Here is a 19,823-nt window from a genome sequence, read left to right as displayed (position 1 = left end):
ATGGGACATACAATAGAAAATAAACAGCTCGGTATTAAAACAGCCTCTTAAACACTTTTTTCAATTCCTGCCCTGATTTAGTCTCATCCCAGCTGTTCCTAATTTGCAGCCAGTTATCCCAACTTGCAAAAAACCTATCCCAGAACCCAGGAGCATGTCAACAGATGTCAAGTGATGTATTACAAAATTTGGAAAAGTGTTTTTTAAAAAGAGGAACAGGCACAACTGTGATGGGGCCAATCTGTGCTGCTCCTGATCTCCAGAGACCCCCTACCAGACCCCAGTCTTCTCTACCCTAACACTACACTGGAGCCCCATCTTTGAGAATGTAAGTGGGAGGGTTGAAGGGGGACAGGGTGTGTGAATGATTAGGAGGCAGATAAGTTGAGGACTGTCTGACTATAAGACTCAGGAAAGTAAGAATCCCTGTCAGAATCTCTCAGAAATGGCTGGAATCTAAGACCAAGCTGCAGTAGGCACTGAAGGAGCAAAGACCTGGAGCAAGATGGTGGGTAGAAAGCGGATGTGCTGACAGTTTCAAGGTGTTAGACATGATGAGAGTGGTAGGAAGAGCTCACATCATTCACAAAATGTATGAAACAATATATGGAAAGATGGAGGAATGGGGTCCAACTACAAGGAGGTGGGGCAGACAGGCTACATACAGGACTAGCCCTCCACTTACAAAAACCTCATCTCTAGTGAATTTATCTTCCTTTACTCCTTACTAAAGTTCCCCACAGAACCACATCCTAACAACCATGGTTGGTTTTTTTGTTTTTAAGATTTTATTTATTTATTTAAGGGGTGAGGGAAGAACATAGAGGGAGAGGGAGAAGCAAACTCCCTGCTGAGCACAGAGTCCAATGTGGGGCTTGACTCTAGGATCCCAAAATCATGACCTGAGTTGAAGGCAGATGCTTAACTGACTGAGCCACCCAGGTGCCCCAGCTATGGTAATTTTATGTAAACTTCAAACTATAATAGGTATAGTATTTACTAGATATAGAAGCCTGAAGAAAACCCCTATGCTATGTTATATTTGTTATGTTATGTATGTTTTGTTAGTAGGTTTCAGTCATTCCAAAGACTGAGATTTCTTTTTAAATTAGTATAAAAATGCTTATAATACTACCAAATTTGTCTAGGACTTCTATCACCTAGAACTTGATAAACTGTTAAAATGTCATTGAAACATTGAAGTGTAAAATATATTCTCAGGCCTACAAGGCTTCAAAATATTTACCAAATACAGACTGCCTTAAGAAACCTTCTTGGTTCAGGACTCAAATAAGGAGAGAAATAAATGCAAGAAGATACAGCAAGAAATACAGGAAGGTAAGATACTAAAACACTTTTGAGTAAGTATGGTATCACAGTGAAAAAAAGCAAAAAGCCAAGAGAGATCACAGAAAAGAAAGAAAGGAATTATAACCATAAAATGCCAGAAATGAAAATCTAGAATGGAATACATCAATGTGATGAGAGGTCATGGAGGAGCCAAATGGACTTGTCTTACTTGAAAATTTAGGTACTGATAGGGGTGTATGAACATGAATGTGGATCCCAAGTTAAGGGCAATCATAACTACTGAATAGGATAAATCACTTTTAAACTAATGAACTAAGACCATATTTCTTGGATGGAAAACTAGAAAGAAAATATGAGAAATTAGAGTAATGGAAAATGTAAAATAAGTTGACAATATCAAGGTCATATAATGAGATAATCTCATACATTAAGAGAAGTCTCTTAGGTACCAATACAAATCAAGATCAGAGAATAGTCAACAAAAGATACATATACAAGAAGACATAAAAATTGAAAATAGAAAGAGGGAAAGATTTATCTATACAATATAAGCCAATATGAAACTGGAATAGCAATGTTATTATCTTTAAAAATGGGCCTTAATAAAAAAAAATTATAAGGGACAAGAAAAGACATTAAATACTCGTAAAAAAAAGTCAAGAAGATATGACCATAAACATATTATCTTTTTTTAAAGATTTATTATTTTTTTGAGAGAGGGGTGAGGAACAGAGGGAGATGGAGAGAGAGAATCTGAAGGAGATTCCCCACTGAGCTTCCGACATGGGGCTCAATCCCACAACCCCAAGATCATGACCTGAGCTAAAATCAAAAGCCAGATGCTTAACCAAATGAACCATCCAGGTGCCCCAAATGTATATTCTTAATAATACAAAGTATTGAGAATTAGTGATTGACCTCTAATTCTTTGAGACTAAAGTAGAGACCTTATACTTCATCTTAATACCTCAGTAGAACTAAGATATCATTTCAGTGTCCAGTGGAAACTAAATAAAAATTTTTAAACAACCTGAGAAAGGATCCAACCCCACAATCATGTCTTCCACAAAATATTTCTATTTGGTTCACACAACATATGGACATATGGCTTATTAAGGGTAAATGGGTATTACTATTTCATGGCTGTAAATGAAATGTCTGAGTTGTATCAAATCAGTCACACATGGGTGAACTTCAACAAATCTAAAAATCTGGAAAAATGTTATGCTCATATTTTAGTGATAGGAGTAAAACAGTGGTTATATTAAGCAAGATGAAGCCACATACGAACATTATGCCCTGATGTTTCAAAATAAGAGACTCCTTCACTATGTAAATACCACATGGTATATATGGTTTTTGTTACACAGAATAAGTAAAAGGATAGCAAAAAAAAAAAAAAAAAAAAAGCAATGAGACAAACAAGTAGGTTGTACCATATAAAATTGAAAATTGATAAAGTTGATGTTGTTGTAGGTAAAAAACCATTGAATAATAACTGTTGAATAATGGTGATTTCATGTGGATCAACCTCATACAAAAGATGTTTTAAAAAAATAAGCCATAGCATTAAAGGAAGTTTAGATAAACAACTGTGCTCAAAGTTAACATAGATCTGTATGTGTATATATAGGTGTTTATGTGCATATGTACACATATAAATGTATATATATATAAAATCAATTTACAAAGATTCAATTTGCAAAGATGAATGTTTCCAACAGAGTTATTATATTTCTGAGCTAAGGGCCACCTCCTTCTACAGACCACTGCCCTCAGCTGAGGAGAGTATCTTGATGCTGAGTTTCTTCATACTCTCCAACATCATGGCCACCCACAACCAGAGACTAACTGAAGTGAGTATCAGATGTCAGCACCTCTTCCTCCAGGGTGGATAACTTTGCAACTTATGCTCCCCTCTCCCTGTGAATTAGAAAAAGGTTGACCACTACCTGGGAACACATATGCTTTGTTCTTTGCCCTCCTCAATTAGGGTTCACTACCTCTCTTATAGGAAGTTTTTCTGAAGATCACACCCTCAATAAACAACAAAGACCTGAACCCTTGTTTCAGGCTCTGTTTCTCTTTTTTTTTTTTTTTTTAAGATTTTATTTATTTACTCACAAGGGACAGAGAGAGAGAGAGAGAGAGAGAGAGGCAGAGACACAGGCAGAGGGAGAAGCAGGCTCCATGCAGGGAGCCCGATGTGGGACTCAATCCCGGGTCTCCAGGATCAGGCCCTGGGCTGAAGGCAGCGCTAAACTGCTGAGCCACCTGGGCTGCCCTCTGCTTCTCTTTAGAAGAGATCTAGACACCATGCACTAGGGAAGGGGCAGGGAGTGGCTCCGTGCTATGAAATACATGCTCATTTTTCTTCGTCTCTCCATCTGAACAAGATGCAAACTGATGGCAGTTTATTTTCGTTATGCCTATTAAACACAAGCGTGGGCAATAAATTCTAAGGGGCCAGTGTCTTACTTTACAAGAACTTTAAAAATCATCTTTCTTGAAATACAATTTTCTTCACTAAAAATGCCATCCAGCTGTCCTCCTACTGCACATCTCTTTTGAATTAGCAAATTCTTAATTTTTAAGATGATTTTATTAAAAGTGTTATAATGAAAAATTTCAGCTAGATGGTAACAAATGAGCTCAGGGACAGAGATACAAAAATTGATTGTTCTCGGTTTCCTGGAAGAAATTTAAAAGTCAACTGTTTGTGATTACATTAAGTACATTTTAAGAATGATGACTGGCAATTAGATAACCTGAAACATGCCTGGTTTCAAATGCCAGCCTGTCATTAAGACATCTATTGTGTTGAAATGTTCTTTTTGCCCTCTAGTGGAGAACCTAACTAAATAAGATTGATACTTCAGTTTTCAGAACTGCTTCTCTTAAAATATCATCTACTCACTGGCATTCATTTTTTTTTTTTAATGTTAAAAGCCCAATTAATTTACATTTACTCATTTTGAACAGAATGTTCTCTATGAACATATTATACAAATCCATCCATTCTGAAAACAATTTGGCATAGGGAAACAGTGCCCCTGCTTTGGTTTCCTGAAAAATCTAAAAACATTAAAAACCAATTTGGAGTTGGCTTTTTCTCCTATTCCACCCATCTCAAAGGTTTTCTATTCTTCAGTATCTGAACAGTTATCTGATTCCCATGAACTCTCAAAGTTGTCAGAAAATTTTTGGAATTGAGAGCAAGGTGGTTTATCTCTGTGATGATATAAATTGCCAGACTTATTCACACAGAAGGATTTCTAGTTATGTAGACAGAACAAAAACAGATATCATTATTATTGTTTTAAGATTTTATTTATTCATGAGAGACAGAAAGAGAATGGCAGAAACATAGGCAGAAGGAGAAGCCTGATGCGGGACTCGATCCCAGGACCCCAGGATCATGACCTGAGTCAAAGGCAGATGCTCAACCACTGAGCCACCCAGGAGTCCCCCAAAACAGATACTATTAATAAAGAGCAGAAAGGAAATTTTGACTCCAAAATTCAAGATGACCTCTTTCAGTAAATGTGGCCACCTCAGTCTGTCAAATTATTAGATACACAGTGGTTCTCTTAGCCACTAACCTTTGCAACTGTCACTGTCACAGATGGTTGCAACCTGGGGGTCACAAGATGAAAAGCACTGTGGACTTCATGATAAACCCAGGCACTTCCTATAACTCATACCATGCCCTTGGGTGTGTCACTTCTCATCCTTACTCTCCAGTCTCCTCATCTGTAGACTGAAGGAAGTCAGACGACCTCAGTGGTTAGTTACAGTCCTGAGGTATATGGCATTGTTCTTTGAGCACACAGAAGTCTGTGATTCCAGGGTGGTGGTGGTTGGTGAAGGCCGTGATGTTATCTCCTTGATTTTAACTACCAACTTTTAGCTAGTTTGCTGGAATCTCATACAAATTATTTACTCTCTGAGCTTCAGTCTTTGCATGTGAAATAAAGGGAATAAAACCAATTTTCAGACTGTTTTGAAATTTAAATAAAATGCTATCTGTAAAGTGGCAACTGTTACTTGTGACAACATGGGTGGATCTAGAGGGTATAACGCTAAGTGAAATAGAGAAAGACAAATACCATATGACTTCACTCATATGTGGAATTTAAGAAAGACGATAAAGGAATAAAGAGACAAACAAAAAAACAGACCCTAAATATTAGAGAACTGGTAGTTGCCAGCAGGGAGGTAGGTGGGGAATGGGTGAAATATGTGAAGACGATTAAAAGCACACATCATGATGAGCATGGAGTGATGTAGAGAATTGCTGAATCACTATATCGTACACCTGAAGCTAATATAACACTGTGTTAACTATACTGGAATTTTAAAAAATAAATTTAAAAAATTAAATTAAAACAATAAAATTAAATAAAGTGAAATGTTGGCTTACTTTTTCCAAATATGAATTTCTTTCTTCAACTCACACCCTGCTTTCTTCTCACAAATTCTGCTAACCCAGAGCCCCCAGGGACGCAGAAGCTATCTGGCAGTCTTACTTCTTGCTAATTTCAGTGGCTCCTGGTTCCACTTGCTTCCTTCCCTGTGTGCTTTCATTGTCTTGAGCTTAACCTGTTCCTTTCCTTCCCTGCCTGGCAAACTTCCTGCTTCTGTTCCCTCTCACTGGACTGCCAGCAGGCCCACAAACGGCTTCTTCTCAGACCTCGGTTCAGGCACAGTGGCCTCATGAACACTTTCTGACTCATCAGACTAGATCAGGACTCCTATAACAGATACTCACAACTTCTCAATTGCCTTCTATGTGGCAGTTGCCACAATCATCATTAAGTAATGGATTTTTTGCATATGTAATTTCTGTTCTTCTTAGTAGAGAAGAATATACCTGGCCAAGACCCCTCACGTTTCTGTGTTCTTGACATTGGGGTAGGGCCAGCAGAGACACCTAAGGGATACTTAGTAAATCTTGGTGAAATCAATAAATAATGTATCGACTTCCAGACTCCAGGTTTCCAAGACTCCTTGTTGGAATAAAAAGTTGCAAAGTCTATGTTCCTTGTTACTGGTAGGGAATTGGGCTATTAGTTAGACAAGGTTTTTCTAATCTTGAACCAAACCACTTAACTTCCTGTTCATGTTCTCATTTTGAAACTATGTGCAACTGTAAATAGCTTATCTCAAAGGAGTGTTATTTTATTCTTAAAATACATCTGTAAAAGATTTTTCACATCTTTAGATCTAAATATTTACAGCTTACATTAGAAAAACATGGTTTTTCTTTTAATTTCAAAGCCCCCTCAGCCTTTGAACCAATAGGTGAAGGTTAGAATTACTTTAGCCCTTTCCTAGCTAAATCACAATCTGCCATAACTTCTGTTGATTAATCTCTGTTAAAATAGCAGAAGAAATCTAAAACAAAACAAAACAAAAAAAACCCTCCTTTCTGATGAGCTACTAAAAAATGTAACCCATGTTGGAAACACCCCTATCATATTAAAAGTTAAATTCATTTATTGCATTTCTGTAGATTCAGAGAGTCAATTTTCTAAGTAGCCATGCAATGTTACTACCAGTTAAGATATTTTCAATAATGGAAATAATATACACTTTACACATGAACTTAATTTGAAAATAGATAAGTAGGAGAACAAACGGAGGGGGGGAAATGAGAAAAGCCAACATTAATAGGGTGAGCTATCCAAAAGGTTTAAAGGAAGCATCCTTAAGATCTTGGACCAGGCTAAAGCCAGTTTATGGTAGAAACTTTCCTACCTACCGATCCTGGATGTAAAAGTTTCCTTCCTTTCTTCTGTCTTCTTAGCTCATTCACACAGGACTGGACCACCAGGAAACCTCATCAGAGGTTCCAGAGTCCATTGCCAACTTCTAATTCCCCATGATGTGAAAAGAAAAGACAGTAGAACTCAAATCTCCCAATAAGTTCTCTGTCTATTACATTTGGGTGTTTTCCCTGTCTTAGTCCCTAAACTGTGTATTTCTTATTCATCATACATATGGTTAAAAAGGTTCCCTCACTATTCTAACAGATGTCTTGCCCTTGGCTTATTATAAGTGGAGTGATCCTTTACCTAGAAAAGACAAATAATGGATGGAATTGGACTGAAAATATCTCCACTGTGTTCACTTTCCTCTCACTTTGTCATTGCAGACAAGTTATATTTCCTCTTTATTCTTAATCTATAATCTCAAGAGCAGCTGCTTGGAAAGTGGCTAATAAAAAGCCATCAGTAAATACTCTGTTGACATATCATAAAGATAAGATACATTTCAAGTTAAATGTTTCAGCTTTCTTAGCAAAAACATAATTCTAAAGGATTGGTATATTCTAAAATCTCATTTTATGAAAAAGGCACTTTAATTTCTTAAAAAGTAAATCATAAGAAAGTACATGTTGGCAGCTTTGGTACTTTTTCAAAGAGAAATGACTTTTAATAATTGAAATAGTGTACTGGAAAAAAATGTACATTCTGATTCAATAAGTCCATGAATACTGGATATATAAACAGCCCAACTATAAATGTTGCAAGCACATGGGAGTAATTTTGATTAAGAATGGAACCTAATATTTTATGACTTTCTTTAATTAAGGAAAAACAAAACAAAATGAAACCCTATGACCTAAGGTAGTATATATACCATTTAATACTTGTGTTTCTTTTGCTTGATAAAAGTTTTATATGAGAAATCATCAATTATAATCAAGCACTTTTCAACATGTTGGATAGTTTTTCTTTGTAAATTTATATTTTATAATGAAGTTTATCTTCTTGCTGAATCATTACAGAGTTTAAAAGACAAAAGGGGAAAAATCTGCTGCCAATGGGAAAACTTAGAATGTTCAAGGAGATAAAAACTTTTTTTAAGATTTAATTTATTTATTTGAGAGAGAGAGAAAGAGTGCACAAGTGGGCAGAGGGGAAAGGCAGAGGGAGAGACAGACTCCTCGCTGAACAGGGAGCCTGATGCCAACTTGGAGCTCAATCCCAGGACTCTGGGGTTCATGACCTGAGCCAAAGGCAGATGCTTAACTAACTGAGCCACCCATGGCCCCCAAGAAAGTGAAAACCTTTAAGATCATCTAGTCCAGTGGAAGTTATACGTTTAGGAGTTTGAAATAAGTCTCAGTAATCTGCATTTTCAAAAGCTCCCCATGTAATTCTCATGAAATGAGCCCAGTTTTGATCCTAAAGTAAAAGTTTTAGAACCAAGCACAATATCCTACTATTCCAAAGGGAAGAGAAATCCATGGAAAAAGAGTGAAGTGTGTGTCAACAATATCATTTCTATAAATTATATGTATGCAAAATAATAATGCAACATTTGGAAAAAATAAACAAATGAAACAATAGTATAGTGATTATGGGGAGGAAGGAGGGGGAGTAAGAAATCAGAGGTAAAACGAATACATATGTGAATAAATTTGAAAGTATGAAAGAAATGAATAGGTTGTAACAAAAGGAAAAAAGGCATTTTAGATGACAGAAAGGTTCTCCTAGTTATTTCAATGGACTGCTTCTTTACTCCAGCACCAAAATTCTATAAACAATGGGTAGCATGCTGAAAAATATATAAAAGTGAGTACTCAAGTTGGAATATGAAAGGATTACTTCCATGTATTACATGATCTTGGTAAAAATCCTATGCTAGAGATTCCATTTTTTTAACCTTTTTTTTTAATTTCATTAAGTAATTTCTGCACCCAAGGTGGGGCTTGAACTCAAGACCCAGAGATCAATGGTTTCATGCTCTACCAACTAAGCCAGCCAGGCACACCTAGAAATTCTATTTTTATTGCTATTTTATAAGTAAGTAGACTAAAGCAAGAGTTGGATTACTTTTCTTAATATGGACATAAAACAATTTATTCAACAAAATTAATTTAGCAATAAAGACTACAGATGAACTTTTGTTGCATTTCACTGGGTAAAGTAGCTATAAGTGTACTTACTGATCAAACTGGACACTTTAATAACAAGGGGCACAGAAATAATTGAAATCATATAATATTAAAAATATGTATTAAATTGTTACATTGGTAGATCTATAAAATATGTGTTTTCAAAAAACTATTTTTAAAAGTGAAATTCTTTTTCCACAAAACAGTGGAAAAACACATATTGATACACTTTTAGAAAAATGTCCAGGAAAAAAAAAAAAAAAGAAAAATGTCCAGGACACTAGTCATCTTACCTAGGGAATATATGTTTTCCTCTCTACAGGAAAGACCTTAAAGTCCTGTCCTGACCTCGAGCAGTCATGATCACAGCCTGGGATCTGCAAATAGGAGTGATCAGGGCTGGAGGGGTTCCGGGCAGGAAGAATGGAGGTGAGATAAATACCTAGCTCTCTCCTGCTCAGAGGTGAAAGTTATTTTTCAAGGGTCTACTCCAGAGATCACTTAAATGGAACATGTTAGGAAAAGCTTGCTAGCCCCAATGCTTGCATAGAAAACATACAATAGAATTTAATAGCAGTGGAGCCAATGGGAGGATACCTCCGTAAAGAAATACCTGGCCACGCTTATCTCTTTGATGAGACAGAAGCAGACTAGAAATAAAAGAAAATGGTAAATGGCTGCAAACAAGGCACAAGGATAATGCATTTTAGAAACCGAAAGTGAAATAAAAATGGCTGCACAGTCACAAACAAGGTCTCTGAAGAATGTAATTTTTTGAAAAGTGAAAGAGAAGATGTCCTCAGAATGGCTGTCAATGTTCTCCTGGGGCTTCAAAGCTGTTTCTCAGTCTATAAAGATGCTATTCTTACACATAAAACCTTGCAAGCTTTCACTGTAAATAGAGCCTTCCTAAGTAGGAAATCCCAGCCTTGCTTCTGCCAGCACCTCAGAAGTTAGCCCAACTGGGAAGGCTTAGTTCTCCCTCCTCTAGATCCTATTCATAGGTGCTCCATGGGTTTTTTTGTTTGTTGCTGGTGCAAATTGGACAGAATAGAGACTCAGGGGAAACAGCAGTTAAGGGAGAACTTCCCATCCACCTGGCCTGTGATTGTGCTAAATACAAGGTAGAAAATGTAGCTGTGATAAGAAAAGAGGAAAAAGGACAGAAAGCTGAATGCTTTCATGGGAAAGGGAAAGTAAGCCAGAAAACTTGGGATTTGAGTTTGACTTAAAAAGATAGCTGTGGCTCAGAGATGATGGGCATACAAGACAGAGAACTGAGGCTGAGGACACAGAAAAGAAAAAAGTATGAAGGGTGATCAACTTTCATTTCTGCACATTACATGCAGATTAGCTTCCACACCTGATGGCCAAGACAGTAAGTAGTTGAGGCAGACTCCCATGGTAACATCTCAGTCATACTTAGGAAAAGGAATCTTTCCAAATGAACTGAATTCTCAAAAAGAGAGAGTGGGTCCACTAGGCTTTGACCTAGACACTGACAGGTATGTGGTACATGGTACTTTTATTAGCTTTGAAGATAAACGTTTTTGTATGGATTACAAAATGGGGGGAAAATTGGTAAAATTGATGTGGGAAACAAGGGCAGAAGAAAAATTCTTAAATTTCTTTACTACTTACAGCCCACTGACAAGTCCTTGAAACAGGCAGAGTGACCTTCTTCTAGGGACTCAACTGCCTCAATGTTAAAACTTTGCTAAGGGCAAAAGGCAATTTTAGCCCAACTCCTAGGATCCAATAAGTCTACTTTAACATATAAAAATTCCTTTGGAAGCTTCCTTTTATCTCTAAACCCCCCAGATAAATGCTGGCAATCATCTTCCAAGCATATGGCCCACTCATATATGTCTGAAGGGTCCCATGACTAAAGTCTTATTAGACAGTAATAAATGACCTTTTCCTAAAAATAGCTAGCTCTCCCCCCCCCACCCAAGGTCCTGGAAACTTGTTTCTAAAATTCTTTAGAGACTTAAACTATCCTTAACCACCTCCCAAGTTGATAGTATATAATGGGCCACTACTCATGAACCCAGTGCTCCTCTTTCTACCCACGCGTCCTATCCCTGTGCTTTAATAAAACCACCCTTTGCACCAAAGATGTCTCAAGAATTTTTTCTTGGCCATTGGCTTCAAACCCTAACATCTTTCTTACATCAAAATGACTCTGAATGAGATACAGTTTTAAGATAGTATCCCCACCCTCTCCAGCCCTATAATTCTCCCGACCTGCACCTATAATTCCTCTGTATCCTTTATTGTTTCAACCATTTTACATATTCAGGGCATAATATGTTCAAAATAAAGTGTTCTTCTAGCCAAAGTTTTGATTTGCAGGATCCTGAACCTCAAAGTTAGATCAAACACATAAAAGTTGTGAGTATATGTGATACAAATTACTCTATGTCATCTCAGGCCTTGACATTTTACTAGCAGCCTGTGAATTTCACAAGGCTTATCTTTGCCTGAGGGCTCTTTCTGTTTATGCTCCTCTCCCCCAAGCACAGACCTTAAACAAAAACTAGCAGGAGTCCCACCCCCCATCCCCAATCCCCACTTCAGATTGCCCACCTCTGACTTTTCTGCATTCACTCCTGGAATTCCTCAATAAACTCAAACCCTAATTTGCCACATGGTAACTCACTTGATGATACACCCTTTATTAGACATCTTCTCCAGTTCCCCACTTCCTTCAACGGTGTGTCCTGGAACCACCTCCCAATTAACTACTTGTATACGAATCCTCTTTCCAGTAAAATCAAAACAAAGGTATAATTGATTCTCATTATTCACTGTTCATTATGTTCTATAAAGTCACTGCAAACATGGAGTCAGCCAGTCCTGAACCATTGCTCCAAGATGAAAAATAGAAGATTAAGTTCCTGTGAGTCCAGAACTTAATCATCTTACATAGTTTTGTTTAATGTGTCTTTCTTTTTAAAGACACCTTAATATATATTATTGGTCCATTAAAATTGAACCTATGTCCAACAGCACTGTTAACTCAGCACTGTTAGCTCATGCCTAAAGGAAGCCTACTGGACATGTATCTTTTTTGTGAGGTACACTGCAGCCCTCTTGTGTTTAGAGCACCAGACAGAACTTCAGCACTCTGCCTAAGAGGCCATTTGAAATAGTGAAATCACAAACAAAAAGCACAGAAAGTTAAAACATGTGGTACTAGACAGACAATGAAAAGAATGAATGCTTGCAGCATGAGTGCTCAAAGAGAAAGCAGAACATCACCTTGATCATCTCAGCTGGGAACATGTACATAGGCCAATCACATTTTCCACTCTTTTTCCCATGTCTGCAAATGACCATAAAACTGCAGTGATTTCAGGGCTATAAATAAATTTTATCAGGTAGGCAAATTCATAAAGGTTGGACTCCTAGAGTTTCCTACAAGTAAGGGGGCAGGAAAAGAAGAGTGATGAAGGATATGTAGAGTATCTCAGTTGATGGTCCTGAGAGGACCTCACAGAATTGAGCTGCTCCCAACATGTAGGTAACTATGTTCTCCCACGTGTGCTCAAGGGGCTCAGAAGTAGCCAACCTAGAACCAATCAGAGCATGCCATGTAGGGGAAGAAAGTAGAATGTAGCAGTGTATTGTCTGATTGATGGTCATATACCCGATAGGACTGAGGACACCATGGTGGATAGCAGAGCCCACATATAGCAAAGATTAGTGCCTCCTGCCTCCCCATCCCCACCCTACCTATGCTCCTATGCTCAATCAAGCACTCCATAAGCTCACGGGAAATTTCATGCAATGCAAGAAAAAGTGAGCTTCTCCAAATGACTAAAACTGTATCAAATGTACTGATAAAACTATAAATTGACTCTATTTAGCTCCTACATAAGGTAGAAATAATCCTAGTCAAGCATGGGCTCTTGGTGAATAACCTGGGTCATTTTAGGATTTGTTCATCACAAACACAGATTTATTGCTATACCTACAATGTGAAAAATATCATATTAAGCATGTCACTCCCTAGATAGACACTAGGATAATCTCACCAAATACATAACCAGAGAACTTGTAATATGCATGAAATACTGAAAGGGGAAATTTCACAGAGGAACAGGGATAATTTGAGTAGGTCTGAAAGGATGAGAATGGTTTGCTTTGCATAAGTAAGGTGAAAAGCAGGGAGATATTTTATATGAGGAGAATGCATGAGCAAGTTAAACAGTAAGAAATTCTCAAGGCATGCCTGGAGGAAAAATAAGTGGATTGGTTTAAGTAAAGTAGAATAATAATAAAGAGTAGTGAGAGATAACAACATGACAGGCATAACAAAAGAAGAATCCATTCAACCTGATGAATAACTATTGAGGAAAAAACAGAAAAAGCATAATAGCTGCACCAAGTGTGAGTTTGAGGACTGAGAACTGTGTTATTAATGACAGGAGTACAGGATCCAGAACAGAACTAGTTGGAGGGAAAATGAATGACAAGTTTGAGGTGACAACGTGACATCCTAGGGGAACTGAGAAGTGAGCAGCTAAAGTTATAAAACTAGGTCTCAGAGGAGAAACAGAGTTGGAGCTGTGGATTTGAGAATGATCAGTACTAAGATCATCACAGAAGTCTGTGAGGGAGTGAGTACCTGATGGGAGGCAATTAGAAAGAAGAGGTAGAGGAAGAAATGTCTCCCCCTTCCCCCCCCCCCAAAAAAAGAAGGAGCAGTCAGGGAGTCAGAGCAGGGCAAAAAGGAAGACCCAAGAGTGTATGATCAACTATGCCAATTGCTGCAAGGGATAAAAGACACATTGGACTGAGAGCATTCAGCTGAGTTCTCTGACAAGCATTTTACCTCAAGAGAGCAATCTCAATAGAGTGGTTGAAGCAAAAAGACAGAATGCTTTCAAGAATGGGTTAAAGCCTGAGTATAGAGGGAGAATGGAGATAATGGCTATTGATCACTTTGAGAGCAAGAAAGTCTTGGAATTACTAGGCTTGTGGCACTATCAAGCAAAAAGATGGAGATGAGTTCATTTTATCTTGTTTTTATGTGATTTTTTTTTCTTTTTGAGGTTTCTGAAAAGAGGAGGGGTTCAACATTAAAAAGGACAAATGAAGACTCAAAACTGTGCTGGGGGGAAACCTGGGTGGCTCAGCAGTTGAGTGTCTGCCTTTGGCTCAGGTCATGATCCCAGGGTCCTGGGATGGAGTCCTGCCTTGGGCTCACTGCAGGGAGCCTGCTACTCCCTCTGCCTATGTCTCTGCCTCTCTGTGTCTCTCAAGAATAAATAAATAAAATTTAAAAATAAAAAAAAATAAATCTAACTCTTATATTGTTCTTATTATGTTCCAGGCACTATTCTAGGTGCTTTGTACATATTAATACATCTTAATGTCATAATACTCTAGTAAATTGGGTACTCTTATCACCCTCATTTTTAAAGGTGAATAAATGGAGGCATGCAAAGCCTAAATGTCTTACCCAACATCACCATCTGGAAGGAGTGGGGGATCAAGAAATGAACTTAGACCAACTGTCTAGAGACATTGTGCTCTTAACCAAGAGGCTATATTACTTTGAAGGATTAAAGAAAGAGACCTGGAGAAAAAGAGGATCTCGTGATTTTTTACAAGATGAAAAGGAAAGTACCTGTGCATCATCATGTATGATATGACATTATAAGATAGAGCTCTATCTTGAAAGTAAGAGAAAAAAGTAGAGATTAAGGTAAAGGTATAGGAAACTCAGAGTCTGATGAAGATTCAGACAAAATGAGCACACACTACAGATTCAACAGAAGAATTATAAAACCTGTTAAACACATTCTGTAGCCCCAGGTGATGAGGGACTGTTAAAGACAGTTAAGTCAAGTTCAGTGTGGCTCTCCAGAGGGAATTATGGGAAGATTTGAATTTGGAAATGAGCCTAGTAGGTAAAGCTGTAAACCAGGTCTGGCAATGACATTAGGGTACTGGAGAGAAGTTAATTTAGAGAGCAGATTATGGTTTACAATTCCAGACAAGAAGCTATTTCAAGTGAAAAAGACAAGTCTTGAAATCCGGTATGCTACTGGTCCTATATTTATAATATAAGATTTGTAGATGTAGATATCAAATTGAGTAATCTGTATATTTTCATGGTAGCAATTTAAGTTCAAAACTATTGAATGTTCTGATTCTTCCATTAAGAAATATTGTCTTACATTACTATTATTATTATTTCTGATGTGAATGTTTCTTTATTCAGTAATCAATAAATCTCTGACCATGCAAGACAAAATCTAATATGAAGATTGTATAAACTGAAAATAATTGTCCCACCTCAAATCACTTGTTCTTCACAGCCTGACCAAGTACAGATTAAAATATGAATGAAAGGGGGATCCCTAGGTGGCTCAGCAGTTTGGTGCCTGCCTTCGGCCCCGGGCATGATCCTGGAGTCCCAGGATCTAGTCCCACATCAGGCTCCCTACATGGAGCCTGCTCCTCCTCTGCCTGTGTCTCTGCCTCTCTCTCTCTGTCTCTGTCTCTCAAAAATAAATAAATAAAATCTTAAAAAAAAAAAAAAAAGAGGGATGAAATACTAACTCTGTCCTTGAACCTCTGTGAATGCTGGCTGGTTCTAGAAAACACCACAAAAATATTAAAAGAAAGAACTACTTAATGAAATTGATATTTATGAAACACAATTATAATCCTATCATAGATGGTAATTTATAAGAATATGTGTATGTTATTTTCAGAATCATCAATTTAGGAACTAAATGGATTTTATATATTTTGGCAAAGGTTAAATCAGGAAGAATTTCAAATAATATAAAATCCCCTAAAATATTATACTTTCCCTGAAATGCTTTTTTTCTAAACCAAGAGTAAGAAACAAAGGTCATAAGAATGTCATCCTGAACTTTGCCCAAAAACATTGTTTGCAGAAAATGGATATTTTATTATTTTTTTATTTTTATTTATTTTTTAATTATTAATTATTTATTTATTTATTTATTTATTTATTTATTTATTTTTATTAGACACAGAGAGAAAGAGGCAGAGAAACAGGAGGAGAGAGAAGCAGGCTCCATGCCGGGAGCCTGACGTGGGACTCAATCCTAGCCACCCAGGGATCCCCTCAATGGATATTTTATTTTATTTTATTTGTTTTAATTTTTATTTATTTATGATAGTCACAGAGAGAGAGAGAGAGAGAGAGAGAGAGAGAGAGGCAGAGACACAGGCAGAGGGAGAAGCAGGCTCCATGAACCGGGAGCCCGACGTGGGATTCGATTCCGGGTCTCCAGGATCGCGCCCTGGGCCAAAGGCAGGCGCCAAACCTCTGTGCCACCCAGGGATCCCCTCAATGGATATTTTAAAGGCTTAATTCAGAGTTGGTCATTCAGTCATGATAGATGCTATTAAATTGAAAAGTAAAATATTCTTCATGTAATAATGTTCACTTTTTAGATTACTGTCTTTAGACTGAGTTCATGAGCATCTCCTCAAAAAAAACATTTTAGGGCTCAACCGACATTGTACAACTACATTCTGGAGCATATTGATTCGGGCCTTTATTGGTTTCCAAGTACAGAAGTGTATTCCATTAGATACAGAGGATTTGCAAAATAAATATTTTTAAACAAGATTTTGAGTTTTACCAAAAAAAAATGTTAATGGTAGGTTGAGCTTAACTAATCAATTCTTTTGTGAAATTTTCTGAACCTGAGTCCATAATAGCCAAGTTGTCCTTACAGTAATGCTCAGAAGAACAAGGGGCACTCTTCCATAAGTCTTATGTGGTATTATTGATTGCTTGCTTCTGATAGAACATGTATAATTGCATTCCAAAGCCAAATATAAATATAATTTAAATTATATTATATTATTATAATATAAATATGATTTTCACTTAAAATGTACATCATGTTTATATTAGAGTAAAAATCTATAATATATTAAACATTTAAATTATATTATAAATGTAAAAATATGATAAAAATATTAAAACAATATATATTAAAATATGTAATACATATAATATATGTTTTCTTTAGGGTAATGAACACTTCATTTTACATATCCCATCATTATACATTATGAGGCAGATAGACACATTTTAAAATAAAATGTTAATAGCATAAGGTATAAACTTTACTGAATCACTGACTTGTACACCTAATGTAACATTGTGCCAACAATACTCAAATAAAAAATAAAATAAAATAAAATGAGATGTTAACACTATTTTATAGATACTTGTAGCAATTCTAAGTATTTCTTTGCTCGTTGCCTGCAGCAGCAAGTGCCTCCTTAATAAGGCACTATAATTTAAAGAAGCTTTTTAAGGAATGCTGAACTGAGACTAGCAGATAAATTAATAATGATATCTTGTAAGGTTTTGGAAAATTTCTCGGGTTTTCCACCTTAGGATTAGAACATGAAACAATGAGGAATACAAATCAGGAAATGACTTTGAAAGCAAAAATATGTATTTAATAACTTCTCAAGGTTAATTAACTATCTTTTTGTAAGTTTGTGGGATTTAACACAAATATTTAATATTCTTAATATATATGTTTCCTCGATGCTTAAGTTTCAAAAATTAGGCATAAAGACAGTTCACAGCACAGAACAATTCCCACCTCCTCAGGGAATTCTCACCTTATTATACGTGTTGCCACTAAACAGGGTGTGAGAATTCCCCTGTTCATCACTCAGTGAGAAGGAGGACAAATGGCTGAAGGGTCCTGGGGTAAGACAGTCAGCCTGTGAGAGGGTCTGTGGAGGCAGCAGGGACTTAGCAGGAGGACAGAGTCTAGTCTGATATAATGGGTGGAGAGAAAGAGGCTTGGGAGGAACTGTTACATCCTGGGAAGAAGAAAGGTATAAAGAGCATTTTAGTAGACAAAAGTCAAGCTCACTTGGAATTAAATTAAATATTATAGATGTTATGTCAGAATCTCTTAGAAATAAGAAGGAAACCTTTCCTCATACTTGGGCCCCTTACAAGACACCTGCTTTCATGGTGTATTGTTTATTTCTTTCAGTAATTCCCATCAGTCTCCCTCTTCCAGCCTCTTCTGCAGTATGAATCAAGCACCTGCAGTGTCTCCTAAAGTGTGTCAAGGTTGTTATTTTGAACGTATTGAGAGGAGAAATGTTTAAGGGAGGAGAGAGCTCATCCCAAAGGTAATAGGACGACATTAGAAAAGTCTTCATTGAAGAGGTAAGTGACAGTGGAAATTAAGAGTGCTTGAGATTTGGTGCAGAAGAAACAGGGGAGACAGGTGGCCATTGTAGTGAGATCAGTGTCCAAGCAGCAGGGGCAAAAGCATTGGTTTAATCCACAGTACAGTAAGTTGTCAAGTTGGGCTGAGTATGGGCAAGGGATGAGGGAGAGGTGAGTCTGGAAAGAATGGAAGAGGTCTTCAGTTTCAGGCAGTGTGTTGGAGAGAAACTGGATACAGTGCCCAGATAAGTTCATGTGTAGAGAGGAGAGGGAATGAGGCCTTTAGGGTGGGTCTTTCACCTGGAAGGTGGATGAAGGCGAAAGACTTAGAGGAAGTAAGACCCACAGGATGAGGCCAGGAATTAGGGGCAAGAAAGGCACAAGAGTGGAAAACATCAAGCCTACAAAGAAAGTCTGCAGAAAGGGCCTGTATATGTACATATCTATGAAAGATAGGTCTACTTTTTTGCAGATACACCACTTCTCATATTTCTGAAATTCTTATTGTAAGGAAATAGATCGACAGTGATTATCTGTAAGACCCCCTCAGGGCATGAATCTTATAAAATGAAACCTGCTTTATTCACCTTTGTGACCTCAGAGTTATGTACAATGCCACTATAGTACATCCTTAATACATTATTGAAATCTCAGAGGAATATAATATTTTCTGTGAGTTAAATACTGTATTCTATTCTTTCTCTGCTCCATAAGCATTGAATTAATATGTTTGGTTTTGTGTGAAATGGAAATTTAATTCAAAATAGTACACATTGCTCAAAATTATATTTAGCAAGCAAGTAAATTCAACTTTAAAACTGTATGCTTAATATTGTTTATTGTAAGTTTAATTCATTTTACCAATACCATGTATTTTTAAGCCACTGATTGGTTTTCTAACGTGTACATTGAATGTGTTTGCTGTATCAGTAGATATCTTTTCCTTTTTAAAAAAGTATTAAGATTTAAAACTCAGAAAATTTAAGCAGGCTAGAAAATTATAATTCTAGGTCTTTGGAGTTAGTCAACATGAGGTTACAAGCCTCGGTACCTTGAAATAGTAACTAATTAATTTCTTGTTTGCTGCAAGTGTTGATTTTACATATCAAGCAAATACAGATAACTTTACACATGCACACTGCAAGTACACACTATTATAAAAAAAGAAGATACCATCCTATTTACAACATTCTGCATCTTATTTGTATTTTTCCCCCACTTAACAACAGCTTTGGAAGGAATATCTCTATGTCAGTATCTGAAAGTTTTGGATTTCCTGCCAATACATATTACTGAATTATCTCACAGATGTAATTGCCATTCAGTTAATTTTCTTAGAAGCTCCAGGTGTATCACCCAAAATATCAAATTCCTAGTGGTATGATAAATTTACCTCCT

The 19,823-nt window shown here is 36.9% G+C and overlaps 1 protein-coding gene and 1 long non-coding RNA gene across 17 annotated transcripts in view; one reads left to right on the top strand and one right to left on the bottom strand.

Annotated features, from left to right (window-relative positions):
• MLIP (muscular LMNA interacting protein) overlaps positions 1-19,823 on the bottom strand; it is a 257,011-nt gene that overhangs the window by 17,823 nt on the left and 219,365 nt on the right. For 13 of the 15 annotated variants that reach the window (XM_038554347.1, XM_038554337.1, XM_038554338.1 and 10 more), the window contains one exon: positions 17,858-18,064. The exons of the other annotated variants lie outside the window; for them this stretch is intronic. In XM_038554347.1, the coding sequence (XP_038410275.1) occupies positions 17,858-18,064 (207 nt within the window). The remainder of the gene's footprint in view (positions 1-17,857; positions 18,065-19,823) is intronic. 15 annotated transcript variants of the gene reach the window in all.
• LOC111098291 overlaps positions 15,063-19,823 on the top strand; it is a 55,695-nt gene continuing 50,934 nt past the window's right edge. Inside the window, exons 1-2 of one of the 2 annotated variants that reach the window (XR_005367870.1) lie at positions 15,063-15,267; positions 18,244-18,422. This is a non-coding gene — a long non-coding RNA (uncharacterized LOC111098291). The remainder of the gene's footprint in view (positions 15,268-18,243; positions 18,423-19,823) is intronic. The other variant, XR_005367869.1, reaches the window with a different exon arrangement.

Source organism: Canis lupus, chromosome 12 (assembly GCF_011100685.1).
Source record: "Canis lupus familiaris isolate Mischka breed German Shepherd chromosome 12, alternate assembly UU_Cfam_GSD_1.0, whole genome shotgun sequence".
NCBI classification, from domain to species: Eukaryota; Metazoa; Chordata; class Mammalia; order Carnivora; family Canidae; genus Canis; species Canis lupus.
The sequence above is the reverse complement of the archived record's forward strand: the minus strand, read 5'-3'. Positions and strand labels throughout refer to the sequence as shown.